A 23,184-nucleotide genomic window follows, 5' to 3' on the forward strand; every position below is an offset into this window, starting at 1 on the left:
ATATAGGTAGACAGTTTAGCAATATAATAAATAATATAGGTATTATCTATGCATAGACCTTGGGGGCCTACATACTGTATATCAATGTCAACAATATATTAAATCAAAAGCAAAAAGCTATATAATAATAATTGTAGTATTAATTTTTGTCTAAGTAGCGTTAGTGACCATTAGAGTGAGTGGTGATATATTTACCAGCCTCAGTTTATGTGTCCAGTTACAAGTGTTTGGTCTTTCCGTCAAGATGGCTGCCCCGATCAGCAAGAAGAAAAAGGTGGTGTTAAATATCTTATTTCTATCTCTTCATCTAACTTTTAGCCCTATATCTTAGTTTTATATATCAATGAGGCATTCGAGCTTCACTGTACTGACTTTGAGTGTTTTGGAAGTATTAATTAAGTGGTAATGATGTAATGAAGTTAGTGATGGTTTACCGCACGCGTTCAGCATGTTGTGATGGCCCGCGTGTTTAAGACATGTTGCGGCACTTATTTTGGAATTACTCTACCTATTCCTTAGTAAATCACCGGAAGATTCAGTGGTGAGAAATTCTATAAGCTTGTGTTGTGTGATATGTAAGATTTTTTATTTTTTAAGTATTGTGAATTAGGTGAAAGTGGAGTCTCAACAACCCCAGAGAGAGGAGGGTGTTCTGTAAGATGTCATACGTGTTTAAAATTCATATTTTTTCATCGTGTACTTAGACAATGGTAGATAACTATGTTTCATGTGTACATAGACTAATCCATAAATGTTTCATGTGTACATATACTAATCCATAAATGTTTCATGTGTACATAGACTGATAGATGAATATGTTTCTTGTACGTTTCATTAGTGATATATACCAGTATTTGTTGTTTCAATATTTACATAGACAGCAACAGATAGATTTATTAAAGTTTAATTGTTATAGAAGTTGACATAGACCAGGGGTGCCACACTCATGTATCTGACTTCAGCACATTACGTATTCCCTAAACCATAAAGTATTACAATTGATTTAATAAAGTACAGTAGAGATGTCAGATGAGGCCTCGCATTACAGTGGGCAAGATTCTAGTCATAGATAAAGTTGGTGGTGTAGAGTATTATTCTGAAAATGGTAGAATCATCTATAACTTCAACATTATACTAAACGTTTTAATAAATTTATGGTTAATGTTTGCAGTAAGTATAAAGATGTGCCTTGTTTATTGTCTCACTTTTATATGAATATGTCTGGTACTGTAATATTCTGGGTCAGTGTCAGAGGTTAGCCAGGAACTTCAGAAAGGTTTCCTATGAAAGATGAATTAGTTTCTACTTCATATAAGTCACAGAATGATGATGGTTCGAATTTTTTTTCATTACATTTTATCTTTCCTGAACTTATCTACATACATCTGGTTACATGATTTTCAGTGTTGACATGACTTTTATACATAGGAACACTTCCCAGCAGCTGTTCCATAGAGGAGGAACATAACAGCTTCTACAGTATTATATGATTTGTCGAAGCTAAGGTGAACCAAACAAACCTACCAAGGATTAGTTGGTTCATCATGTCTCCAGTAAATCATATACCTGTACTGTGCTTTACGGTGTAATAGGAATTAGTAAATGCACATGAAACACTTCTGGAAAAAATCTCCAAAATAACATTTATTGATTAGTCTGTGTACACATGAAACTTATTTATCTACCATTGTCTAATATTGCTAGCATTGTAAATTTTGTCATTTGGGGGGTGGGGGGGAAGAGTTAACATAAGAATGGAGGAAACTGCAGTGGGCCTATTGGCCCATACTGGGCAGTCCCATTTACACCCAACCCCTATTGCTCATATAAGCATCCAACCTCTGTTTGAAGCTATCCAGCATATTCGAGTTAATGTTGGTGTTTGGTAACTTTTTCCATTCATCCACTACTCTGTTTCCAAACCAGTGTTTATCTATTTCGGGCCTAAATCTAAATTTGTCTAATTTAAAACCATTGTTACGAGTTCGCTCCTGGTTGGACAGTTTGAGTACCTTTGTAATGTCCCCATTGTTTAGCCCTGACTTCCATTTATACATCTCCATCATGTCGCCCCTCGCTCTACGTCTCTCGAGGGAGTGCAAATTAAGATGCTTTAACCTGTCTCTGTACTCGAGGTTCCTAATGCCCGGGATTAGTCTTTTCATTCTCCTCTGGATTCTTTCCATGGATTCTATATCCATTCTGTAATACGGTGACCAGAACTGAACTGCGTAATCCAGGTGAGGTCTCACAAGCGCAAGATATAATTTTAAGATGACCTCGCTAGTCTTGTAACTAACACTCCTTTGCATGAACCCAAGTACTTTATTAGCCTTGTTATGAGCAAAAACACATTGTTTACTTGGCTTAAGATTCTTACTTATCATTACTCCTAAATCTCTCTTGCAGTCGGATTTCTCAATGGCATCGTTGTTCATCTGGTAACTGGTTTCCCTGTTTACATCTCCTTTACTGAGTACTTAACATTTGCCCACATTGAATTTCATCCGCCATTTTTCAGACCATCCCAAAAAATTTTTTAGATCTTCCTGTAGTTTTGCGGAATCCTGGAGGATAGCGAATGTAATACCGATTTTCAAGAAGGTGGATAGATCACTATCCTCTAACTACCGCCCAATCAGTCTAACATCAATAGTAGGCAAATTACTGGAAGCAATCATTTCAAACTCTATTCGAAATCACTTGGAGAAGCACCGATTGATCAATGATTCCCAGCATGGCTTCACAAGCGGACGTTCTTGTCTAACTAATCTATTAACATTCTTTTCATCAGTTTTCGAATCGGTGGACGAGGGGCACAATTATGATGTGGTATATCTCGACTTTAGCAAAGCCTTCGACAGAGTCCCCCACGAAAGACTAATTAGAAAGGTAGAAGCTCATGGCATCAAAGGTAACATCCTTAAATGGATTAGGGCTTGGTTACAGGACAGGAAACAGCGAGTGAGCATTAATGGCACTAAGTCCCATTGGAGCAACGTCACAAGTGGAGTTCCCCAAGGCTCAGTACTTGGACCATTATTATTTATTATATACATAAACGACATAGATATCGGCATAGACAGCAACATAAGTAAATTTGCTGATGACACTAAAATAGGACGTGTTATTAAATCTGACGAGGACTCAGCAAAACTACAGGAAGATCTAAACAAATTTTTCGAATGGTCTGAAAAATGGCAGATGAAATTCAACGTGGACAAATGTAAAGTACTCAGTATAGGAGATGTAAACAGGGAAACCAGATACCAGATGAACAACGATGCCATAGAGAAATCCGACTGCGAGAGAGATTTAGGAGTAATGATAAGTAGGAACCTTAAGCCAAGTAAACAATGTGTTTTTGCTCGTAACAAGGCTAATAAAGTACTTGGGTTCATACAAAGGAGTGTTAGTTACAAGACTAGCGAGGTCATCCTAAAACTGTATCTTGCTCTTGTGAGACCACACCTGGATTACGCAGTTCAGTTCTGGTCACCGTATTACAGAATGGATATAGAATCCTTGGAAAGAATTCAGAGGAGAATGACAAGACTAATCCCAGGCATTAGGAACCTTGAGTATAGAGACAGGTTAAAGCATCTTAATTTGCACTCCCTCGAGAGACGTAGAGCGAGGGGCGACCTGATAGAGGTGTATAAGTGGAAGGCAGGGCTAAACAAAGGGGACATTACAAAGGTACTCAAAGTATCCAACCAGGAGCGAACTCGTAACAATGGTTTTAAATTAGACAAATTTAGATTTAGGCGGGAAATAGGTAAACACTGGTTTGGAAACAGAGTAGTCGATGAATGGAACAAGTTACCAAATATCATTAACTCGAATACGCTGAATAGCTTCAAACTTAGGTTGGATGCTTATATGAGCAATAGGGGTTGGGTGTAAACGGGACTGCCCAGTATGGGCCAATAGGCCCGCTGCAGATTCCTCCATTCTTATGTTCTTATGTTCTTGTCAGATTTAATTACACGTCCTATTTTAGTGTCATCAGCAAATTTACTTGTGTTGATGTCTATGCCGATATCTATGTCGTTTATGTATATAATAAATAATAATTGTTCAAGTACATACAAACATTATTGGTTGTATCTTTGTATGGAATGGTGGCTGAGAAACTTTCCTGTGTATCATGTAAACAGTGAAAATGGTTTTGTCTAAACTGAAGAGATGGATATAGATTAGTGTTCAGGACAAAATATATTACAGTACAGTATTTTGAAAGTTTCATATCCTCATAATATGATATATTCCTGAGGTAAGAAAGATTTTGCATTTTATAGAAAAAATATCAAATGTTTATGGTTAACCTGTGATGCTGCTCCCAAGTACTGTATTTTTGTTTCTCTTTCATGTGTCCTGTGTTGGTACATTTAGCTGGAACACCCAGAGGAAACTAGAGATGTTTGATAGTATCACATTGGACTGAGTAACAACCTTCTCAAATCCAGAGAAAAAACTTGCGATACAGTTATGTGAGGCAGCCAAGTATATCAGCACTGTATTCTGTAGTCATGCTGAACAAGTGTGAGCTATAATGATTTTACTGAATACAGATCTTTGATGGGTTGCCAGCCATTTTACTCTTTTTTTTCTGTATACAGTATTATAATTTAATTGTGCAGTTCTCATAATTTACTTTAAAAAACAGCAAGTAGGTTATGTGCCACATTCACCAGACAATTTTATTCAACTCAGAGGTGACCCCAGACACGAGAGATTAATGAGTTAGGAAAGAGACAACTTTGTGTCATATTTTACAAGGAGCAGACCACAATTGCTCAGTAGGCTTTTTATAAATAGATACTGTATATACAGTACATGCTTACCATAACTGCTTTACTTTAAAAACTTGTTGTGAGGTTATTCAAATACTGTAATGCTTTTGTTCCTTCTGTTTTATGTTGAAGAGTGTGCCACATACAGAAAATTTTTGCAGGAACTTCAGCATGGATGAACCTCCCATAATCCAGTCCATAAGGAATTTAACTTGTTTTTTTATTCAGTTTCTAGACCTAAGATGACTGGGGTAGGTGGGCATGGATGATAAACAATTCTCAAGCAATTATTACTTGGTGTACAAGTTTATTGCTGAGAGAATGACCAAGTATTTTCAGTGATTGTAGATGTGATAATGGTCAACTTCTTTGGGATTTAAAAAAAATTGTCATTTTCATGCAATGGATCCAAACTTAGCAGGGGAACAAAGAAACAGTGACTTTGAGTTTGGTTAGGAAAATGGTAGGTAGGTTTTGACCTTGGCTGCTGCACCAAATTGTCACATTCCATGACTGAACTCTGATTTCAGCAGGAATGCACCACTGTTTGATACATTCTCAAGTTTGGCTGTAATTTCCACTTTCATATATCAAAAGAGGACTGATTTGATCCATATCAGTAGTTGTCTCGACCTTAAAAGAGTTCCCGTGAACAAAAGCTTTGAGCACCTGATTTGTTATTCACTGTAGACATTTGGTTTCAGTAAATGAAAAGGTCAAAGAACTGTCTTTCTCCATGTCACCACCAAGTGTCCTTCATCTCATTGGTTTCATTGATATCTAGTAACAGTATATAGGAACAAACCACTCTGCATTCATATCTGAGATGACTTGCTAAAATCTGCTTTCCCCTTTGAAATTGTATGGTAGAATATTTCTTACATACTGGATGTGTTTGGGCCAAAAACAGTGAAACACAGTGCCATGTGGTAGCGTACTTTCAAACGGTAAATGGGCCTTGGATTCTGCTTCTTTGATAGGTTCGCTAAAAACACCTATGAATTATGTGCGTGAATGCTTATATTGTATATATTTTGTTTACAGTTCGTCAAGGATGGTGTGTTCAAGGCTGAACTTAATCGGTTCCTCACCAATGAACTAGCAGAGGATGGTTACTCTGGGGTGCAGGTTCGCCACACTCCAGCGAGGACGGAGATCATCATCCTTGCTACCCGTACACAGAATGTCCTGGGTAAGATAATTCCCAGTCTTTTTTTAAGTCATTCATACTTTTTTCTTCTGCCCTTTATAGATGTAGAAAAAAATGAGTCCTATATAAAAAATAAATAAAAAAATACAAATAAAAAATAAAATCTCTTAAGTCCAGTGTAGGAAAAACTGAATATACATAGTTTCAAGAAGACATAATAATAATGTGAACTTGTGACTTTTATCCCAGGTGAGAAAGGGCGTCGTATCAGGGAGTTGACGTCACTTGTACAGAAACGATTTGGGTTTGCTGAGGGTTCTGTTGAGCTCTATGCTGAGAAGGTGGCGCAGCGTGGTCTGTGTGCTATTGCCCAAGCCGAGTCCCTCCGATACAAGCTTGTAGGAGGTCTAGCTGTCAGGAGGTATGTATTTTGTGGTAGATTCCTTAAAACCAGTTATGTTATGCTTTCTCATTCTTTGGGTTTGTGGTTTAACCAGTGGGAAGTTGACCTGGATCAAAGATGGGAGAAGTATAGGTTAGGTGCAAAGTGTGTTCATTGGACAGACACAAAACCTATGGCTCGCCCATCTTTTTCCCTCCTCTGGTATTACAGGAAGTCCTTGCTTAACGTCGTGGTTATGTTCCTGTAAACCATAACATTAACAGAATAAATTTTCCCCGAAAGAAATAGGTAAAATACGCTAGTTATATCCCGCAGCCTCTCTTTGCCCCATAAAATACATTACATACACATAAATTCAATGGAATTTTTAGAGAAAATATATACTATTATACATCCATAAAGATATATTAACTAAATTAATGTTTAATTAACAATCATTTTGTATTGTACTCGCTGATGGGCGGAGGTGGAGAGGAGGAGGGTGGCGAGTTACTGGTCCGGATAGTACGCACTGTTGTGGGGGTTAGGCCTAACGCTATACCAATGTCCACAGCACGTTCACCTTTCTCAAACCGGTTAAGATCTACATCTCGGAGCAAGGCGAATGGTCTTGTATTGCTTCTTCACAACACTAGCATCACTAACACTTGATTGGCATTTGGTAACCATTTTGAATGGTTACAGTACAGTATTTATTGCAAGAACACTTAAGCACTCACGTACGCTGTGGAAGCTTAACAAAGACTGGGGAGACAACGCTGTGATGCTCCGCGGGAGAGAGTAGAGCGCCAAGATGAGAGAGGGTGGCACGTACACAAAGTAGTCCGTGTTGGGTGACAGTGTTATAACGAATCGGTCGGGTCGTAAAACAACGTTGTCTCAATCATGGGTATCTAAATAGTAGCGATTTTATAGTGAAGCAACATTGTCGGGGGGCGACGTTAAGCGAGGACTTACTGCAATTTTATATGTATATGTACTGTACCGTGAAGAATGTTATTTAAATATTGTGTCTACGTTAAGTTTTCATTGATGTACCCAGTAGCATATTAAGGTGGACACATTTTGACTTTTCTGAATTTACGGTGGTGCAATGTCCTTATGGGGTGCAGGGGAGCCTTCCTCTCCCTAAGAAGGAAGCTGGTACAGGTATTGAGGCATATTGTATAGTTCTTCTTAAGACATAACTGACATGTTGTACATGAGAATTATTAATAAATTTCAGAGCCTGTTATGGTGTACTGCGCTTCATCATGGAGTCTGGTGCAAAGGGTTGTGAAGTTGTGGTGTCTGGTAAGCTGAGAGGACAGCGAGCCAAGAGCATGAAATTCACAGATGGTCTTATGATCCATTCTGGTGAACCCAGACGACACTACGTTGACACTGCAGTTCGTCACGTACACTTACGTCAAGGTTAGTGTTGTATATTCACTAAAGAAACGCATGTGGACATCCTTTTATGGAGAGATTTACCAGTAATGATAAAAAATTTTGGTCTGGAGTAAGTTATTGGTACAGTATACAGTATTATTGATGAGATCCAGCTATTGGTCATAACCAGTTGTCATTGTAGGCTGCTCAGAATGTTTTTTCTGTCATCTAGACCTGACACCGTTACAATAGTGGTCTGGTATGATAGACTGTATGGATGCTGATGATAGAGAACTCATTTAAAAAAATGCATGTTTAGGAGTATACAGGTACAGTAGCAAAAAAAATTATCTGACAGGGTGGGTCCGATGACATCAGAAATTATACATACCAACTCGTGGTGTCTCGGGAAGGTTGGTATGCATGTCTTCACGCACCGCCACTCGGTATCCAACACGGGGTGACTTGACATATTGGAATAAAATAAACAGTTAAGTGATTACTGTCACATAGTATAAGGAGACAACACGCATATCCAAATACCTATCATCCATGGTCTCGTATTGTTTCACACAAAGTATGCACAGATACTTTTTTTTAGCTACTGTACCTGTAGTAAAAATTTGGGAAGTGGGAGTATGCCTTTGTACTAGATGCCATACTGTCCTACTTTTCAGCACTACAAGTCTAATCATGTTTAGATCCTGCCTAAACTGCGCATGTGATCTAACCCCATTGATTGTGTCAAATTGCAAATGAATTGACTGGTAAAATCTGGGTTACCGTTATTCTGTCTCCTCCATAAATTAAAAATTTTTGGTGAATACTTCAGAAGTGTCACAAAGATTTATTACATTATGTATTCATATCAACATTAGTGTGTGTGTTGGGCTTTTGCATGTGTTTACTTTTTTGTGTTTTAGGTTACATCATGTATAACTCGGAGATGTGTATCACATTATGCTTAACTCACTTATATCTACATGTTTGTGGGTAGAGTATTTTGGGTATTTCTCCTGTTTCATGGTTTCATGCCATAGAAGGAATGAGTTTGCATGGCTTCCTCATATTCCATTGTACGATTCAATTGGCTCATAGATTTGTCAGAGGTTAAGGTAATTTTCAACTTTTCAGGTGTGTTGGGTATCAAGGTGAAGATTATGTTGCCGTGGGATCCTACTGGGAAGAACGGCCCACGCACTCCACTTCCTGATCACATCAACATTGTGGAGCCAAAGGATGAAGTAATGCCTGCCGAACCCCACTCTGAAAATAAGATGGAGAAGCCTGCAGCTGCTGCTGTTGCTGCCCCTGCACCAGCACCTGTTTCAACAGAGTAAATATTAGTTGTTGATGCGTTGGGTAATAGAAATACAGAAATCTTAAAATGCTTTGATTGCAAACATATGCTAAGGCCAGGTTGATTTACATTGAAGTAATCTGAACCTTAATAAATTAGAGTAAAATCCATAGTAGATACAGTTGTGGTATGATAAGCATATTTTTCTTTTCTTTTTCCAGGGAATAACCATCATAGCTGCTAAGTGCATATGTCATCTGTTACACGCTGAAGATGTCTTGCACGGCACGAAAAATACACCAGGACACCATCTTCATTTGTTACAAATGAAAATAAAGTTTTTGAAGTACTGATGAATATGGTAAATTATTTAAAGCAGAGAAACCTTATACTGTATTTTGACATTGACAGCTTATGTGAAGAGTTGCATATTTTGGCGAGCTGTTCAAAATTTTGACAAATCTATATATGGGAAAAGATGGTTACAGAAATGTAGATTTCTACTAAAGTATTTCATTAACTGGAGATTAGAGAGTAGGTATTATGACAGCCACCAATGACTTAACATATTTATCACACTGACTTAGTTGAGGCCACAGTACAGGAGTTAGCAACTGACAAGTATTAACTGGTATTTTTACTATTTAATTTAAAGTGTGAATAGAAGAAAAAGCAATGTCTTATGATCTTTATGCTCAACATTATATAACTGACATGCAAAGCATTACATAATATATGGAATATTGTTAACTGCTGAATTGTAAGAAGATTTTTCAAACTAGATTGAGAATTTCTATTTTAAATATCAAATGATTTTATCAGTCAATGAGGTGTTTGTTCTGTCTTTGGAGGCAGCATAAAGTATGAAAGTGTCCTTTGCTTATTCTTCTGTTCACTGTATCTCCACATTAATTACTGAAATTTATTTCACAAGTTTTTTTCACCGAATTATTTTGTTGGTAATACTTGCCCATTATTTGTTAAGTTATGTCAAGTTTTGAATTTTAAATGTCATTAAAAACTTGTCCCACCCAGATACACATTAGAGTAACTATACTGTACTCTTTGGTTGAGATGGGATTCCTGACAAGTTTAGCTAACATTGACCAAAATACAGTACAGTACACTACTATTAACCTGAACTCCTGCTTGAAACCCTCTGCTCTTTGTTTTTGAAAGAAAGCCACCTTTTCACTGCTTGTTTCAAAGGTACAGTATAGAAAAATTTAAATCTAGTTTATTATAATTCTTTATATGACCAACCAGAAGTGGGTCACACAGTATAGCACATGCTACAATACAAAAATGTGGGTTATATTATGGCATTCACTTAACAATGAGAAGTAATGAACTATATCTAAAAGCTGGCAAATGTTGGACAGCATAACGTGCTCTCTTATACCCTGCCTATAAGTACTGACATCAGTATGAAATGCACAGCTGCTTAATCACATGTATCGTTACATTAAATGACAATAATGTACTAAACTATTATAGGGTTATAGACCTGCCATGCAAACAAGAGATGAGTTAGTTAACAATAGAAGCACCAGATTCATTGGAACTTTCTGGAGTGTGCTGATTCATGATTAATTACTTCATGCCCCAACTCCAAAAGTCAAATGAGGTCTTGGGAAGGTATTGCACTTGCCTTTCACCACTGACTTTGGCTGGATATGAGGAAAGTGTTGTTCAGTATTCTGAATGTGTTAGGTTTTTTCCAGGTACAAAAATTTCCTCCTGTACTAACATTGGACCCACAGAGGATGACCATCATTAGGCCTTAGTGAGACCAATTGTCTTAACTGATACATTTCTCCAATATAATCATTCAATCAGAAAAAAAAAGATTGTACAGGAAATTCACTACAAAAAGTCATGTCATAACTGTAACAATAGTTCAAGTTGAAAGGGGCTCCACACAAGAAACTCTTGTGTGGAGCACTACATAACCATCTTCTCCTTGAGAGGTTGGTTGGTGAGAATCCTTTGAAAGCCAAACCTTTCCAAGTTAATGAAGTGACACTTGCCATCCAGAATACACTCAGTCACAGCCCGACCTACTGCCACAGATTGCTGGATACCTGAGGGAAAATGGTTGAATAATGACAGAATTAAGCAGTTTGAGGGGGTATTATAAAAGTTCATACAGTATCTGATAAACTGAAAGAACAAGCCCTCTGTCTCTTCCAATCTAAAAAGTTTCATTTCTTGATGCCTTCTTCCAGCCTACTCAGTAACTTGAAGTATCATTTGTGACTTTATAGTATGCTATATACTTGTACTGTAAGCTGAATTTCTACAAATATTTCCTTAATGCCTTTATGATAAAGTTCAGTACTGTATTACTTGTGCTGTGATCATATTTCGTAAATATTACCTATCCTGGGATTTAATTCAATACAGCATTACAGATCCTGTGATGATATTGAGTAAACATAACCTATACTCTGATGTGACACTTATTCTTCACTTCTGGTCTTTACAAGAAAGGTTACTTTATAATTCAAGCTGCTGCCGTCACTGAAATGACACTCACCATGGCCACTGAGGCCAGTAGCAAGGCACATGTTCTTGTACACTGGGTGGAAGCCAATAATTAGGTTCTGGTCGAATGTGTTGTAATCATAATAACCAGCATAGGCACTGCATACCTGCAGGGAAACCATGAAACAATCATAAGATTACACAGCATAGCATTATGTTTTACAATGAGTGATGTAACCAGCCATGAACGATACAAGCACTGACTGATGATTAATGTTTTTAGGTGGTAGGATTTAAAATTAAAAGAATTTTATCGTATGATTGGAAACCCTCACTTATTTCCCTTAATTAAACACTTAGATAAATGGGGATTAGGTTAGCAATAAGGTGTTTAATCATCAAGTTAAATAAGCAGGGGTTCCTAATCTTCATGAGATCCATAACTTTAATATTATTACAGGGGTATTACTATAATTTGTTTCAATAATAGGTACTGTACATAAGAATTTTTATAACTTTGTAAATCATTACATTTCTTATACAGTACTGTATAATTCATATCTGGCTGTCTATACAGTAGACCCTTGCCATTTGTGAAGGATAGGTTCCAAGAAATGGCGCGAATTGGCAAAACCGTGAATAGAGACTTATACTACCTTAGTGCTCTACTGTATACCTATACCAAACAACTGACCAGCCGCAGCAGCAGCACTCATCCTCTCTTTTAACTTATCTAATAATAAAACTTACTTTGTCAGGATTAGCACTGACACTAGGCAGTCTTTTAGGGGTCATTTCACACAAACATTAAAAGTTTTTAGAGTACAACACAAGATGCTGCATGGAGTTACTCGTTGTGCTGCTGGAAAAGGCTTGCAAGCTAGCCGCCATAGCCACCATCTGCTTACCGGAATCGTCGAAATTGCGAATTGCAATCTCACGAATGGCAAGGGTCTACTGTACTTTATACACAAAGCTGTACTGTACCTTTAAATTTTCAAAGGCAGGAACCCTCTGAGCCAGTACAGGCCAAATATGTGTCTCAAAGAACTGGTGGTCAACTTCCAGATCCTCTGTAGGTGGCTCATCCTCCTCAGCAGGGGACATGCCACACATGTAGAGTTGGTTGCTATTAAATTCAGGCCGGAAATACACCCCAGTGTAGTCGTTGAATATGGGGCAGTCATGCCAGGGGCCATCCGGAACATGCACACAGTATACATACCGTTTTCTGAATCAAGATAGTGGGTTGATACACTTGATTGTATGATTCATGATAAATTAATTAATAAAGTTTCATTAGCCAAAATTCCAGATTTTAATGTAAGTTCATTCAGTAATTGTACTGTACATGGTGTGCTACATTGTGAAACTTTAAATTGCATTGTATACCCATACACGTAAAGTAGAGATTAGTTCATATTTTTTTTTAAACAAAACTGGGTGAAATAACTCAATAGGAATACAGTACCGTGCATCCAGACATAATAACTGACAGGAAAAGATTTACTAGAAGACAAAAATATACACCTGACAATAATTGTAATTAAAAAAATAATTAAGACTGCATGTGTAGGAGGTGGTCACAGTATAGAAAAAGGGAAGATTGGGTGTGTAAACCAGCAAGTGATGTAGAGGCTGTTAAGCCACTTACCTCGGCTCTACAGGTATGGCTGTGGCCAGAGCACCCGGCCCACCACCCAAACCTGCCAGATTCCCCAGGGCACCTGACCACGCTCCTGCTGCCACCACCAAAGAGGAAAACCTCATCTCTCGGGTCTCCCCGCTTTCCAGCCTCACCTGCTCACCATTAAACAATTAGTGTATGTGTGTCACCTCAGTGAAGGCACAACAAACTATATAGCTATGAGTCAGTATAATATAAAATTACTGACTGCACAACTCATCATGAAGGAGTGAAATAACTACAATTTATCAGTTACCGTGGCAGTGGTGAGTGTGCTGGCAGGTGGGTGATGGAGGTTGTCAGTAGTAGGTTGCTCGTAGTTGTGTAGACCTGTCACTGTGCCAGACACATAAGTGGCTCCCAGGGACAAAGCTTTTCGCCTCAGCGCCGTTAAAAGACTCCAAGGATCAAACCTAATCACATCACATATATATATATATATATATATATATATATATATATATATACAAAGAAGTATGTCTGTTTGTGTGTGTGTCTGCACGAGAATCTCGGAAACTACTTTACCGATCTGTAGTGATGATGGGTGGTGTTATATGTACTTGTGTAGTGATGATGGGTGGTGTTATATGTAGTGATGATGGGTGGTGTTATATGTAGTGATGATGGGTGGTGTTATATGTAGTGATGATGGGTGGTGTTATATGTAGTGATGATGGATGTTGTTATATGTAGTGATGTTATATGTAGTGATGATGGATGGTGTTATATGTAGTGATGATGGATGATGTTATATGTAGTGATGATGGGTGGTGTTATATATAGTGATGATTAGACAATAAAATAATAACAGTTTAATGCTAAAAAATATACTTTGCTGTACCGTTGTAGTGAAAAACATGGTGAAACTTACATACACATTGAAAACGTGGATAAAATAAATCTTGATAAAATCACAAAGGAAAAGGCAACTGAATTACAAGGACCGAGAGAGGCTTAAGTACACAGGGTGACCTGTGTTCTTTGTCTTTGGCCTAGAAACAGTGACCCACTGGAATTTTTAGACAAGCTTAATGATCTTGTCCCAAGTACTGTATTACATTCAAAATTGAAAGATAAAGAAATGGATCCCTGCCATATATTGTACAGTATATATATATATATATATATATATATATATATATATATATATATATATATATATATATATATATATATATATATATATATATATATATATATATATATATATATATATATATATATATATATATATATATATATATATATATATATATATATATATATATATATATATATATATATATATATATATATATATATATACTGTACAGTATATAAACATGAAAATGAAGACCTAGGATACACCGCCCTGCAGCCTTTGTCAAGAATTAGTAACAAAATTCACCCGCACATACTATTAATTCCTTGTTTGCCTACTTATCCGCTACTATTTATTCGACCATTTGGTCTGTTCTTTGTTGTGAACTCTTTTGCCCAGAGTTAATACAGGAGGAAACCCGAGTTTCTGTGATGTTTGGTAAGGTTGTGAACTCTTGGAAACAATCTACCAGAAAGTGTTGTGACGGTGTAGTGGATTTCTCCCCTACAAACGCTGTTTGTCGCTGAGTAGCTGACCCCGCGAATTCCACAGTGTATGCCTCGTGGTCTGGGTCAACCAGCGCCGCCATACATCACGGAGGTCAACTACTAAGCCACGCCTACCCCCGCTATTTAAGACCTGACCTCGTGGTGATCTCTCTCTTTCTACCTACACCAACCAGCCAGCAACACCTCCTCCTCCTCCGCCTGCCTGGCGGTCCTCTCTCCCGCCGGCGAGCATGGCGACCCACAAGCTGTCCTCTGAGCACCCTCACCAACCAGCTCTCTCTACATCAGGCTTGTACCATGCTGCCTTCCCAGCACCAAGCTGCATTGTACATCCAATACAATATGTATACAGAGAGCACATTGTGAGTTTCCTTTCTCCATCCCATCCTGAGTGTGAACCAAACATCCCATACCCCACAACGGCACCGAGTGTGAGCTCTTTCAAGACAAGACTTGACCAACACTGGAGCAGGTTCAGGCACATTCAGGAGCCGGTGCATGCCCAGTACTTGCCAACAGTGTGTAACAGAGACGTGACCGATCACCCAAGTGGTGAAGAGCATAAAAGTAAAAGTATTTTTTTTAAATATATTTACATTAATGCAGCATTGTGCAATACTACTAGCATTAAATAACTAACCGGTTATTTCTTTCCGAAAAGAGTCATTGTAATATCAAACTCTACAAACCATCCTTCATTGTTGACGCCTAGTACAGCGGCGGCCACATCGCCTACCCGCATCCAGGGAAACTTCTTCTGTAGTTGCTTAGGCCACAGACACTGCACGTCGGCGCCCAGCTCCCTGTAACGTATTATTGTGGAATCACTGAATGGAGCATTTGGGTAAGATGAGGTTGACAACACATTAAATCACTATAACTGATGAAGTGCAAAATCAAACAGAAGCTTCTAATATTCTTTCACCGGTCTAATTTATCTAAAGACTGCCAAACATTAAAAGATGGTTGGGGTAAGATTTACGTCTGCATTTTGTAGTTCTCCATCATCTGGTCTACCCCGGCCTGGAGGGCGAGGAAGAGGTAACCTCTGGGGGTAAACTGAAGGTCGGGGGGGTCATAACCCTCAACAGCCAACAATTCGGCTGCTCGCTGCAGAAACCTCACGCTGTACATGGACAGATGCACGTTCTCCGGGACACTGAACTGCTGACGGATGTTACCTAAGGAGAGCGCTGTCGAAGCCCGCTTGTACTGTAATAAGAACATAAGAATGGAGGAAACTGCAGCGGGCCTATTGGCCCATACTGGGCAGTCCCGTTTACACCCAACCCCTATTGCTCATATGAGCATCCAACCTATGTTTGAAGCAATTCAGCGTATTCGAGTTAATGATGATATTTGGTAACTTGTTCCATTCATCCACTACTCTGTTTCCAAACCAGTGTTTACCTATTTCACGCCTAAATCTAAATTTGTCTAATTTAAAACCATTGTTACGAGTTCGCTCCTGGTTGGATAATTTGAGTACCTTTGTAATGTCCCCTTTGTTTAGCCCTGCCTTCCACTTATACACCTCTATCAGGTCGCCCCTCACTCTACGTCTCTCAAGGGAGTGCAAATTAAGATGCTTTAACCTGTCTCTATACTCAAGGTTCCTAATGAAGATATTGGAAGGGAATTGTCATCCCTCAGTTGAAATTTAAAGGAACTGGTGAGGGGCAGATAAGTGGAACGATGATAAAAATAACTCCTTCCGATAAAAATTGTAGTTACAATAAATCAAAGTGAAAAACTGAAAGGAATTAGAGATAGCAAAGGTTAGTGTAGCCGAGGGTGTGACACAAAACACTCACTATTAAACATTAGTCCCAAGATGGATCTTAAATAAATTGAGGGTAAAACCGCATGAGCGTCACTTTTATGGTTTAGAAAGCAAGGAGCTTGTAGTGGATTTCTCCCCTACAAACGCTGTTTGTCGCTGCGTAGCCGACCCCACGAATTCCACAGTGTGTGCCTCGTGGTCTAGGTCAACCAGCGCCGCCATACATCACGGAGCGGGGGTCAACTACTAAGCCACGCCTACCCCCCGCTATTTAAGACCTGACCTCGTGGTGACCTGTCTCTTTCTACCTACACCAACCAACCAGCAACACCTCCTCCTTCGCCGCTGCCTGGCGGTCCTCGCTCCCGCCGGCGAGCATGGCGACCCACAAGCTGGTCCTCCTCTGAGCACCCTCACCAACCAGCTCTCTCTACATCAGGCTTGTAACCATGCTGCCTTTCCAGCACCAAGCTGCATTGTACATCCAATACAACATGTATATAGAGAGCACATTCTGAGTTTCCTTTCTCCATCCCATCCTGAGTGAGAACCAAACCACCTGAACCCCACAAGCTAAAACAGGTTCATTATATTTGCAAAAAATCAAATGCGTATTATCAAGGACGACAAACAGTATTTTATCCTTGCATATTATAACTACTGTGCTCCCATAGACCAGTGACGTCACTAGAAGGAATTGTTTGGGGTGTGTAAACACGTGTGTGTCACAGGAACTTAAATGTACCCTTCGCAACATCACTGTTACAAACTTGGAGATGAGCGCGACAGTTGACAATAACGTGGCATAGAACTTGTTAGCATTTGAAGTACTGTACAAGGACAGAAAGGTTTTTTACTCACATGGCTACAGAGAAGCTGTGATAGGTATGTACCCAAGCCCATGGAGACGTGGTTATGTTAAATATTATTGGTTAAGTATATAAGATAGGATAGGAAGATATTTTTTTTACTTGGAAGTACGAAGAGTATGAGACTTACAGAAAGCGTTTTATAATAGTGTAAGACTAAATTCATCTTATGGCTGCCAAATAAGACATAGAGAAGAGAAAGACAAACAAGTGAGAGACTTTGAGCATCAAGTAGTGTTTGACCTTGTTGAGTGCATCAAGCTCATCCACACAACGTCTCGACCTTCACCACGTATAAAATATTTAAAGTAAATTTTTCTTAAGTAACATTTAATTTATGTCTATCGCTGAATAATAATTACACTGGTTTTATAACTGCCAAGGAATAATTTATAAGAAAAGCAATGCAGTATTTGAAAAAAAAAGAAGTCAATATTAAGTGGTTGTCATCACAAAGGCTACATAGCAACATGGACAGTTAGTTTTGATGTATCTGATTACCCACAACATAATTCTGTACTTGAAGGTTGAAATTTATGCAATAGGGTACGTTGAGGTAGTTGGCGTAAGTGAGGTTTTCTGTAAAGTTGTCCAAGTAGATGGGCAGATATTTCTACAGCAAAGGTATTGAGGTATTCCTTCACCACCGATATATATACTGTATGCATGAGTTTTTAAATGCCCACAACAACACAATTGGTTACATTTATAAAGTTCCTTGCAAGGAATGTAATATGTTTTACTTAGGCCAGATAGGTAAAGATCTTGTAACTAGACTTAAACAACATAAAAATAGTGTTAGGACAGGCCAGGAATCCAATGCTCTGTTTGTTCATTTGAGGGATAACAAGCATTGCATTGACTGGGATAATGCCTCCTCAATATTACCTTGTAATTCAATTGATAGTAGGAACATCATAGAATCTAGTCTTATTAAACATACAGAAGCATTCAACATGAATTTGAGCAATGGCATGTACAAACTGGACAATTTTGTAATTAAGAAGATTTGTAACCAGGTGAGAAGGTTGGGTCACCTTACCCTCTGACCTGACTACCGACCGTTGCCGTGCTATTTAAAGATTAGTAGGGTCATTACCTAATACCTGACCATTGTGGATCTGGTCTCACCCTCCTCTGTATATATACACCTTGTTTTGTACTTCTCTTTAGTCTGTACTCACCCCTGAAGATGTGAATTACACGAAAGCGCTTGGGAACTTCGTGTTTTCTTCTTTCCTTGTGGTTATCAGCATATATATATATATATATATATATATATATATATATATATATATATATATATATATATATATATATATATATATATATATATATATATATTTATTTATTTATTTATTTATTTATATATATATATATCCAAAATCGAAACGGGGACAAGATAAATCTAGATAAAACCACGAAGGAAAGGGGAAACACTGGAGCGCCTTAGCTTTCGTCTTTATTCAAGATATCTTCAGAGGATGATGATGATGAGATGGAGAGAAGAGAGCCGTTTGCTCTGAAGATGAAAGCAGGTGTAGGAGGAAGCTAAAGTTAGGAAGTGTGAAATAAAGTGGGAGATTTGATAGCAGGTGGGTTATCCACCTTGCTACGTATATTATATCATCTTCAGAGGCCTGTGAAGATGTCTTCATTAAAAACGATATATATAGTCTGAGGAGTGGGGACACTTACAGTAGAATCTCGCTCCACCACCACCACATTAAGGTCTCTTCCAGCTCGCTGTTTCAGGTGGTACGCTGTCGATGACCCGACAGCTCCGCCGCCCACCACCAGCACGTCGCATCTCTCCGGCCACCCTGCCACCAAAAGTGTGTTACATGATCAGGGGCGGATCCAGGAATATCAAAAGGAGGGGGTGTCCAAGGAGTTTTCGGTGGGGGAACCTGGCGAGCAAAGCGAGCCCACCCAGCTTTGGGTATTGGTGGGGCGCTGTAAGCCCCCCAGATTTTTTTTTCTTCAAATCTGACCAAGATCATTGGCATTTTGAAGCCATGTGCACTTGATAGTAGGAGATATTCTGAGGTCAATAGTAATTAATTTTCACTGTACAAAAATGCCTGAGTTCGTTCGTTCAGTCAGTCCATTAAATATCATTTACACTGGGTTTACAAATACTGACAGCAATAAAGGGATGTGCTGTGGTCGTTTCTTAAGAGACAAAAAGTGGAGGTACAGTACTTGAAGTACTTACCTCTATTCTGGACGAAGACACCACTACAATTAATTCTAACCATACAGTAATGTGACATTAATCGGTAGTGAATCTGGCTGATGGTGCTACTATATATACTCAGGTCTTTTTGATCTGCCGAGTGTTTACCTAGTCTACCCTACAAGGTCAGCACGGTTGAAGCTTTCTTAGTTTCACAATACTGTACAGTGCCTGTACCTATAAAATAATTTTCTTAAAATTTTTGGTGTACAGTATTAGTAAATTATATCTCATATTTACCATCGTAGGAGTCGTGAGATTTGCTCTGGGTAGATGCACTCCTGAGGGCTCGTGTGGGCAGTACGCATCTTGGGCGCCAAACTGCGAGGCCACGCCGCACGTATCCCAGACAAGAGTGTGTGCCCTGCATACTCTTGACACAACTGCGGCACTGTCTGACACTCTTGGGTAGTGTGGAGTGCCATCCTGGGCGTGAGGAATAGTTATTGTACGGTAGTGCCTGTGTGAAATTTGTGATAATTCGCCTGTGGTGATCCAAAACTGGTTCCCTGTCGTCGACAAACACGACAGGTGAAGATCACCAAAGGACAATTATGGTAACTGATGAAATTATACCAATAAAATTAACACGTGCTTTGGCCAATATGAATTTACAGAGAGTAAAAAATACGAATGTATAGTTAGACTACATGATATAAAGGAGAACAACATATAAAGCTATTGTATGAAATAAATTTTCTTAAGGCAACTCATAATTGACCGATCGCCCAAGCGGCTAACGAGCCGATCAATGGTGAAGAGGATAAAGGTAAAAAGTAATGTAATTGTTGATACACACGAACCCTCGCTGTCTGACGTACAAATAGTGTATTAACCATCTGTGTGTCTAATATCTTAACAACCAATCTGTCATTAGAGATACCCAATGTCATGATCGTGATGACGGCTAACCTGAAAACCTTAAGTATTCATATTACGCTCAAACGTCCACAAAACCTTCCGAGTCCCCCAGTGGAAACGTCCCCCGTTTTCTGTTTCCTTGATGACGTCATCGATAGGCCGTCTTTTTTTTTTTTTTTATCCTCTTCGCCACTGATCGGCTCGTTAGCCGCTTGGGCGATCGGTCACGTCTCTTTTCCTTTATATTCTTCACCAAAAGGTCGGCTCGCTCGCCGCCCGGGCGATCGGTCACGTCTCTGTCACGCACTGTTGGCAAATACTGGGCATGCACCGGCTCCTGAATGTACCTGAACCCGCTCCAGTGTTGGTCAAGTCTTCTCTTGAAAGAGCTCACACTCGGTGCCGTCACAACACTCTCTGGTAGATTGTTCCAAGAGTTTACAACCCTCACTCCGAAAAAGTTTGCCCTCACGGTTTTCTGGACTTGCGGCTTCTCAATCTTGAGCTGTGACCCCTTGTGGGGCGAGCATCGCTGCATCTCTGATAATACTCTCAAGTACTTTACATATTATGCTGGTCAGGCTCACCGGTCTATAGTTGTTCGTGGAGTGCCTATCGCCCTTCTTGAAGATAGGACTCACATAAGCCACTTTCCATTCACTGGGGACCATTTGTTCATCCAGGCATTTACAAAACAGAATCTTCAGGGGCTCTGCAAGCTCGTTGCACAGCTCCCTTAGCACTCTAGGATGCACCATGTCAGGTCCAGGACTCTTATGGACCTTTAGCCTGGACAGTTTATTTCTAATACCCTCTTCTGTGAACACAATGTGGGTCAGTGCTGTGTCGAACCGTCTGTCCTCAAACGCAGGAAGGTTAGTTGCATCCTCTCTTGTGAACACTGAGGAAAAGAAGCTGTTCAATGCCTCAGCTTTATCCTGGTCAGAGTCTGCGTAACTACCATCTTCAAGCCTCAGGTCTGATACTCCTACTCGCGTTTTCAATTTCGACTTTGCATAGCGGTAAAACGCCTTTGGGTTTGACTTGACCTCGCGTGCAACCAGCCTTTGGAACTCCTTTTCAGCCCTCCTACACTCTATCTTTGCTTGGTTTCTGGCTCTTGCATACATCCTCCTGTCTTGCTCATCGTTTGACCCAACCCACGTCTTGAATTTCTGGGTTTTCTTCTTAATTTTGTCGACCGCCGCATGGTTCATGTGTAGGGATCCCCTCGTATTCCTAGAAGCACTGGGTTTGGTCTTGGGTATATATTTATCGATCAAATGGGTCATTTTACTAGTTATGATATTCAGCGTAGTGTCTGCGTTCTTGTACCTTAATAAGTCAGGCCAGTTGATACCCCTCATCTCTTCCCTCATCCCATTGTAATTTCCCTTGTAATATTTGCACCTTGGCCTGGCCTTATCTTGAACTAGGTAACAGTTAAATCTGAATGACAACACTGTATGGTGACTGGTGCCAACTGGGGCAAGGTGTTCCAGTTTGGCCACCATACCCTCCTCGTTTGTTATGATGAAGTCAAGTGGCTTGGGTGTTTGCTCCCCTCTGTAATGTGTCGGGTCTCTCACATGCTGGAACATGCTAGGGACTGTCAGTTGGTTGAAAATGTTCAAAGGAGTGTCACCAGATTGGTGCCTGCACTTCGGCACCTCAACTACCCTGAGAGATTGGAGCGCCTGAACTTGCCTTGCTTATACTACAGACGGGCAAGGGGCGACCTAATTGAGGTGTATAACTTTTACTTTTACTTCTTACTTTTATCCTCTTCGCCACTGATCGGCTTGTTAGCCGCTTGGGCGATCGGTCACGTCTCTGTTACGCACTGCTGGCAAATACTGGGCATGCACCGGCTCCTGAATGTACCTGAACCCGCTCCAGTGTTGGTGAAGTCTTGTCTGGAAAGAGCTCACACTCGGTGCCGTCACAACACACTCTGGTAGATTGTTCCAAGAGTTTACAACCCTCACTCCGAAAAAGTTTGCACTACTCAGTCGAGTGTCCTTACTTGGAGCTGGCGGACGCTCGCCCCACAATGGGTCACAGCTCAAGATTGAAGAAGCCGCAAGTCCAGAAAACTGTGAGGGCAAACCTTTTCGGAGTGAGAGTTGTGAACTCTTGGAACAATCTACCAGAGAGTGTTGTGACGGCACCGAGTGTGAGCTCTTTCAAGAGAAGACTTGACCAACACTGGAGCAGGTTCAGGTACATTCAGGAGCCGGTGCATGCCCAGTATTTGCCAGCAGTGCGTAACAGAGACGTGACCGATCACCCAAGCGGCTAACAAGCCGATCAGTGGCGAAGAGGATAAAAGAAAAAATTAGGTTCGTATTAACTATTTATTTACTTATATTATATTATCCTAAAAGGCATTACTTTACAACTAACTCATATTGTAATATAATAAAATAAAAGAGGACGATAGGAATTACAGTTTAATATATCTTTATAATTTGACAGCTGAGGAAATGGGTTAAAATAATTTAAATACCTGAAAAATCCACATAAGTAAAACAAAAAATCATATAAAGACTAAGAGACGAAGAGAATATATTAAAGTAAAATAAACTGAATTTAAACTTAAATATACTCTTGATCTTTCCCAAATAAAGCGAAAAATATTGAGAAGA

At 39.4% G+C, this 23,184-nt stretch overlaps 2 protein-coding genes across 3 annotated transcripts; one reads left to right on the forward strand and one right to left on the reverse strand.

Annotated features, from left to right (window-relative positions):
* The first annotated feature begins 191 nt into the window (after positions 1 to 191).
* Positions 192 to 9,377, forward strand: LOC121870228 (40S ribosomal protein S3-like). The gene is made up of 6 exons (XM_042372004.1): positions 192 to 274; positions 5,841 to 5,988; positions 6,196 to 6,367; positions 7,575 to 7,762; positions 8,855 to 9,056; positions 9,242 to 9,377. The coding sequence occupies exons 1-6, from the start codon at positions 245 to 247 to the stop codon at positions 9,246 to 9,248; spliced, it is 747 nt and encodes a 248-aa protein (XP_042227938.1). The 5' UTR covers positions 192 to 244; the 3' UTR covers positions 9,249 to 9,377.
* Positions 9,378 to 10,251: 874 nt separating this feature from the next.
* Positions 10,252 to 20,082, reverse strand: LOC121870226 (FAD-dependent oxidoreductase domain-containing protein 1-like). Of its 2 annotated transcripts, XM_042372003.1 has the most exons (10): positions 19,916 to 20,082; positions 19,135 to 19,259; positions 15,767 to 15,996; positions 15,474 to 15,587; positions 13,451 to 13,607; positions 13,162 to 13,307; positions 12,495 to 12,738; positions 11,560 to 11,674; positions 10,957 to 11,104; positions 10,252 to 10,903 (listed from the first exon to the last, which is right to left on the reverse strand). In XM_042372003.1, the coding sequence occupies exons 1-9, from the start codon at positions 20,043 to 20,045 to the stop codon at positions 10,965 to 10,967; spliced, it is 1,401 nt and encodes a 466-aa protein (XP_042227937.1). In that variant the 5' UTR covers positions 20,046 to 20,082; the 3' UTR covers positions 10,252 to 10,903; positions 10,957 to 10,964. The 2 variants fall into 2 exon arrangements, with proteins under 2 accessions (XP_042227937.1, XP_042227936.1); XM_042372002.1 differs by having other exon boundaries at positions 10,252 to 11,104; positions 19,916 to 20,081.
* Between the last annotated feature and the right edge of the window lie 3,102 nt (positions 20,083 to 23,184).

This window comes from Homarus americanus, unplaced genomic scaffold (assembly GCF_018991925.1).
Source record: "Homarus americanus isolate GMGI-L3 unplaced genomic scaffold, GMGI_Hamer_2.0 scaffold52687, whole genome shotgun sequence".
Taxonomy (NCBI): Eukaryota; Metazoa; Arthropoda; class Malacostraca; order Decapoda; family Nephropidae; genus Homarus; species Homarus americanus.